Source organism: Heptranchias perlo, chromosome 4 (assembly GCF_035084215.1).
Source record: "Heptranchias perlo isolate sHepPer1 chromosome 4, sHepPer1.hap1, whole genome shotgun sequence".
Lineage (NCBI taxonomy): Eukaryota > Metazoa > Chordata > Chondrichthyes > Hexanchiformes > Hexanchidae > Heptranchias > Heptranchias perlo.
The window spans coordinates 13,531,480-13,538,502 of NC_090328.1; the positions used below are offsets into that span (position 1 = coordinate 13,531,480).

Here is a 7,023-nt window from a genome sequence, read left to right on the forward strand (position 1 = left end):
TGTGCCCCAGATATTAAAAATGATCTTGTCCGAGGTTTGAGAGCATGTCGACAGCCTGAAAAGGCGGCAGCTAGGACTCCGGCCCAACTGCTCTTTCAACACAGTGCAGCAAGATCCCAGCAACTTCAAATCCTTTATGGTCAGTTCTGCCAAAGGGGTAAATGATGTTTCCATACAAAGGGATTTTCTACTTTTATTATTTGTGTGGGTACTTACTATTTTTTATTGCTTTCCCACAGCTCTACACCTATCTATTCAGCCAATTATCAAAGCATGCCAATTCTCAATATATTAAAAAAACTAGGTCCAACTTTTATCTATTGTAATATAATATAAACTATATATCACTTTCAAACACATTGAGCATGAGGTTCCAAGTGACTATAGGAAAGACCATATTTATATTCAAAATTTCTCAAGCTCACTGGCCAGGTATGCCTCAATAATTTGGAATGTTGTGCTGTTATATCCAGGTTAGTTTGCATTGATTATAGTAGCAATCTCTCTAAACTGTGCTTGTCTAAGCATCTTAATGTAAAAATAAATGTCAACCACAAGATAATGTTTCAGTTTTATTAAAAAAGTATTGATTCTTATCATGATCTAACCATGAGAAGTTAGCAATCACATGTAGTGACAAAAGATCTACAAAAACCATCTGCAAAAAATTGGTATTAACTGCATGACAAAAAAAAATCCTCACTACTTTTGCCATTGAAAATTTCACACAAAACATTAAATAGGCAAAAACATTCCATCACTCTGGAGTCCCTCTCTTCTTGAAAGGCAGTGCCTTTAAAAAAAATCAGCTACTTACAATTAAAACAGTACAGGGCCTGGCTACGCAGTGTAAAAATACAACACTAACTATACACAGTTTTGTACAGTTTCTTTACACCTAAGCCATTGATCCAAATTACAAATGAGTTCACATTTCCTGTCTTTGCAAAAAAAATAGATCAAGCTTAGACAAAGATTTTTTTTTTACATCTGTAGTTATTTAATCGTCATCCTCATCATCATCCTCTTCTTCCTCATCTTCATCCTCCTCATCCTCGTCATCTTCCTCCTCCTCTTCCTTCTTCTTCTTTGCAGCCTGAGCTGGCTTAGCAGCAGGTTTCTTACCAGTTTCACCCTTGCATTTGGCACGATATGCTGCAACTTCCTAGAAAGCAAGAAAACAGTTACCATGACACATTCAATACTATTTACCTATACTTCAACTATTTACTAGGCTATTGTTTCAAAATAAAGCTAGCATCTTCCACTGCCTACCAATCAAGAGCTTTAGCAGCTTAATGCAAAAACATGACAGACCAATATGCTGGAAAATGTGGTAAACTTATGTCAGGCAGGTGTCCAGTTACTTAATAAAGAGAGTTAGACATATAAGAACAGACTGTCAGAATTTACTTCCCCTCCCCAAACAAGAGTGATTCAAACATCAACTTTCTGTAATATATCTCCCATGCTCAGTTTTTTAAAAAAAAATCTATTCCCACAACTCTGCTTCTCTTCCACTACATAATCTGTCTGTTTCTTTTTGTCTTCCAGTCTGTCTCCCTCTGTGTGTGCATCATACACATTCATCGTCATCTCTATCAGTCGGCACCCAACTCTAATTCTCACACTTCCTCACTACTTTCTCCAAGCCTCTGACTCTCATAATATACACCTTTCCTCATGTAATGAATCCATACAGTCCAAGGTATGCAGCAAGATAACAGCTAACATGCACCAACTCAGAGCTGAGTACTAAGATCCAAGTCATCTGTAAGGTTGTGCAATACATATAGGTGAGAAATTATCAAACATTGTACTGAAGCTGCAAGAGAGTTTGGAGTTGACGTGGGATTGGAAGTGGAATAGGACTTTGCAGAACTTGGAGAGAAAGGATAATGTGGAAGAACTCATAAGTGAAAGGATGATCTTTTGATGTGGCAGCACCTGTGTGTGTATTTCTAGGGATGAAGACATCTGGGATCTAGCAGTATTTAAGCACAGAGCCTGGAAGCAGCAGTGTACCAGGGCTTAACTCATGCAAGCATAAACTGGCACCAAAGGTACTAATGGATTGAGACTACCTAGAGACCCCAGAGATCCACAGATTTTGCACAAGTATGGAAGCTTCAGACACAAAACAGACCTCAAATTCCAGAGGAGCTGGTCGTCAGGCATTTCTGCAGTCAAATGGCTGTCAGTAATGACAACATTTTTGCTCCAAGTGTAATGGACAAAATGTGGTGCAGCATATATGTGCTAGATGCAGGACTATACAATATAGATATATAAATGTATTCTTCAGTAACTAAGGGTATGAAATTAAATTATGGAAGTGATCACACCCCATCACTTTCACATGCATTCAGCCACCCAGCTGAAGTTGTAGTCTGTCAGGCCTGAGGGCAACAAGCACCATAGAAAGAAATACACGAAGTTGGGCTTAAATTCAGACATTTATATTGGGCTAAAGACACTCCCACCTATTATGAAACTAGAGTTTCTTCTTATCATTTTCTTATTTGAGTTGAAAACTACTGTCAATATGATTTCTAATGGATACTCTTTACAAGTACCAGATTAGAAATGAACCTACATCTCAAAATGAATACGTAACTTCTCCACGTTAGGTTTAATATAAAGAATTAAGTAAATCCCACAGAATCAAATAAATCAAGGTAACTTTGTAGTTAACATGAAAAGTAGAAACCTGTTCATATTAAGATTTTTCTTTTTTCAGAAGAGTTGAGGCAGGAAAAGAATAAATCACACCAGACATAAGTAACATAACAGCCAAAGTTTTCAAATGTGCTATCTACCTTTTCATACTTCTCCTTTAATTTAAGTGCCTTCTGCTCATATGGTTGCTTATCCTTGGGTTGCACTGTAGACCACATCTCCCCCAGCTTCTTAGCGACATCGCCAATGGTCAGTCCAGGAGTGTCACTCTTGATCTTTGGACGCTTCTCAGAGCAGAAAATGAAAAATGCTGATCTGCAAGGATAAACAACTTATTTAAAAAACAAGATTTCAGCTGAAAAAAAATCAAGCTCTTTAACTGCAGTACATACGGTGGTCTTTTGGGGGCATTTGGATCCTTCTTCTTTTTCTTGTCCCCATTAACAGGAACATAGTTCTTCATTTCTCGATCATAACGGACCTTGTCATTCCTTGCCAAGTCTTCAAACTTTGACTTCTCCTTGCCAGACATGGTCTAAAAAAGAAAACTATTTAAGCTATTACAAATACACAAAAGAAATTTGAAACAGTGTTCCAAAATGTAAAGCTCAAATCAATCCCACCTTCCACCTTTCTGAACATTTCTTGGAGAACTCTGTAAAGTTGACACTGGCTTCAGGGTGTTTCTTCTTGTGCTCCTCTCGACAAGTCTGCACAAAGTATGCATATGAGGACATCTTGCCCCGGGGCCTATTGGGATCTTTTCTAACCATGACCAGTTTGTATCTACAATACAAAATAAAAATGTTCGGGTATCCAAAGCATGACATTTGAGTAAGACTAAAAATATAAATGCTTTTGTATACATTGACATGGAGTTCAGTTTAAGGATATAAATGTTGCCCCGAGAAGTTCTCTCCATTCATGAAAAGTCATCAAGCTGATTTGGTAATTGCTTATTTTTCCTTCAGCAGTTTTCGCATCAAGTCACTTTAAGCACTGAGTTTAAGCACGAATGAATTTGCATTTATATCCGTGTCTTCAGGACATCCTAAGTGCTTCACAGCCAGGGAATTACTTTTGAAGTGTAGGCAGTAGCCAATTACCACAGCCCAAACAGCAATGTGATAAATGAACAGATAATGTTTCGGTGTTGATTGAGGGATGAATTTTGGACGACATTAAAACCATCATAAGCACATGGTTCAGTTTGTACTCCAAATTTTATGGAAAATTAAAATTCTGGCAGTTTAGGAGGATTTGACTTGAAGTGTTATTTGCAACTATTGTAAACTTGGTGAAGTTTTTTTTGTAAACAAAGTCAGCTTCTATTTAGTCTGTAAAATAATTTGATTTTATGCAATTTAATGAAGGAAGACAAGTCTCTACAGATGCACCTCTAAAACATATCACTGTGCTTTAACATATAATGTCTATGGCTCTATCAGAGGATGATACAAGGCTATGGCAAGGATTAGTTTTGAATTGCTCGAGCGCAGACACAATGAGCCGAATGGCCTCTTTATGTGCGGTAAACTTCTGTGGTTCATGTTGCCGGTCAACGTAGGTCCCAAGAAAAACAAAGTACACTCCAGACAAGCAATTAGTTAATGTCTTTCCTGCTCATTACATCTAAAAAAAAAATTGTCTAAAATGACACTGTGTGGTAGGAATGCAGGTGGTGCTCCTTTTATTTAACATTGACTGAAATATTCATCAACCCTCCCCTCCTTATCGCCAGACCAACATCCTACTCTCAGTAACTGTTTAATAACTACTAGTAAACATCCGATTTTAAAAATCTTGCACCAATCTTTTGCTCAACTATAACTCAACCTACACAACTTTATGCTTACAAGTGAGGGAAAAACACCTGCAAGAGAAATTGTACTGAATCAAGAAACGGCCATGCTACATACCATTGCTAATTTTTAAATATATAAAAAAAATTAGTGCTTCCATATCAAACTTATGTATAAAGAACGTTCTATTTAAAAGTTGAATCAAATCGAGAAAAGTTTGTCCTAATTAATGTGAAAGGAATGATTTTTAAAAAAATTATATGCACACGCACGATTTAAACTTTTTCCTCCCCCCCCCCCCCCAAAAAAATGTTTAAAGATTATTTTATGTATTTACGCGCGCGCGATTATTACACATGTATGTATCGCCAAACATTTTTTAAAAAACTTCAGAAAGGGAAGGTGGGTGAAGAAAAAGAAAGAAAAAAAAAAGGGGAAAAAATGAATGAAAGAAAGGGCGGGCTGCGTAGCAGATGTGGAACTGCCTCGCCGTCCATCCACCTCCATTTTACACACAACACACACACACAATACCAACCAGATGGAGCAGCACTTGCACAAACACAAGTAACTCCAGGGCTCTTGACCAAAAACAAACAACTACTAAACCCCCCCCCCCCACACACACACACACAAAATTAAATTACATGAATGATTGCAGATTTGGCTTTTTGAAAAAAAAATGTATATATTTTTCTTTGTAAAAAAAATAATAAAAAGTCATCAGACGGGAGGAAAATGTAAATCTCAGCAAGTCGCTGCCGGGAGCAATCACTGCGCACTTCCATTACGAGGACACATTATCAGCACCGCTACCGAGAGGCGGCCATTTCCAAACGCAAGCCCTTTTTTTTTTATTATTTTCCTTCCCCCTTTTCACAACTCCAGATTTCGAGAGCACTCCAAGAACACGCACACAGACAAAAGTTAATTTCTCTCTACAAAATAAAACTTCACGCGAGGGTTTTCTTTAAATTATTTTTTTTTAAATCAAATCTTTCTTGAAAACGGACTCCCCTCACCACACACTTTAAATGCATTTAGTTGAACTGAACGTTTTTTTTTAAAAAAACCAAGAGGTTGTGGCACTTTTTTTTAAGTAAAAAAAAAACCCTATATTTTCACGGTTAATCTATTTTCTTTTTTTAAAAAAAAAGGTCGATCAGAATGATATTTTTTAAAATACAACGCTTAAGGAAAAACATCCCGTATATACACACACACTGTTCCATTATATACATAGGGATACGTACCAGGCTCACACTACACAACGCGTCAATGGACTACAAAGCTACACAGGGCGCTGGTTCCCACTATGCTACCGTTCACCCTAACTTTCTTACACGTTTCCTCCCCCCCCCCCTTTCATTCCCTGTCAATCACGCCCACCGTCAGCGCTGACTGGTCGGGAGGCGGGCACGGCGGGGGTGGGGGGGCTGGTCTATTGGTTAGCGTCCACGTCAATCGAGCTCCGAGGGCGGGGCAGGCAGGCGCGCGCCGCCATCAAGTTCGGCTGCGCTCCCCCACCTAGCCTCGCTCGACAAACAGTCAAACCGTTCCCTCCCCCCCCAACCCCGGACAAAAATCATCCCCACCCCTCCCCCCTTTTTTTTCCCTTCGCTACGGGATGTACCAGTTTGAATCGCAGGCGGTCACGATCTGATTGGTCGGCGGGCTTCTGTTTTCGTCCTTGCCCCCACCCCCCCACTGCGAAATGATTGCAATTCGGAAGCTGATTGGTCGACCGGGTGACGGTTCCGCCCATTGATTCCGTTAATTTTGTGACGTGTTTATTTTTTAAAACCTGAAACGGCCGGCGACGCTCGAGCGCAGGAGAGACAAAAGGACAGGTGTCAGCGGGAGCCTTCGGCAGAGTTACCAGTGGAGTGTCAAGGGCAACTTTAGAGAGACCGAGCCCCTGCGAAATCAAACAAAAAAAAAAGAGAGGAAAAAAAAACACACACAATACTGGCTAAGCATTTACTTGTGGGTTTGTTGGATAATAATTTCATCGTGTTTACTGGTTTTTGAGGAGTTTTCCTCGTGTCGAGTCTGGGGTTGGGGGGGGGTTCTGTTGTTGAGACTAATTGATAGGGACAAGATTAGCCAACTAATCAACATTGTGCGACCAGAAGGCGGATTAGGTAGACTTTGGCTTCTTTTATTTTACGTTTAGTAATTGCTGTATAGGTGGTTATTTTTTTTAAAAATCCAGTAGTCACAACCCGAAGCATTAGCGGGGGTTTCCTGAGATTATATATCTGCCTACGGTTTACAATAGTGTGCACTGCAAGCATGGTACCTTGAGAATTGATTTCTATATTTGTTGATTTAATATTAAAAGAAAAGAGCTTGCATTTATATAACGCATTTTCTAATCCCAAATGCACCACGGCCAACAAAGTATTTTTGAAGTTGTAATATAAGGAGATGGCAGTCAATTTACACACATTTGAGGTTCCACAAACAGTAATGAGATAAATGGGCAGATAATCCGTTTTCTGCAATGATGGCACTGTTTTCCATGCCCTCAAAATCATCA

At 39.1% G+C, this 7,023-nt stretch overlaps 1 protein-coding gene across 1 annotated transcript; it reads right to left on the minus strand.

The window, feature by feature from the left end:
- Window positions 1-559: 559 nt before the first annotated feature.
- On the minus strand, window positions 560-5,837 carry hmgb2a (high mobility group box 2a). Its single transcript, XM_067982490.1, has 5 exons — window positions 5,735-5,837; window positions 3,303-3,465; window positions 3,072-3,214; window positions 2,820-2,994; window positions 560-1,165 (listed from the first exon to the last, which is right to left on the minus strand). Exons 2-5 carry the CDS (start codon window positions 3,450-3,452, stop codon window positions 1,001-1,003), a joined length of 633 nt encoding a protein of 210 aa, XP_067838591.1. The 5' UTR covers window positions 3,453-3,465; window positions 5,735-5,837; the 3' UTR covers window positions 560-1,000.
- Between the last annotated feature and the right edge of the window lie 1,186 nt (window positions 5,838-7,023).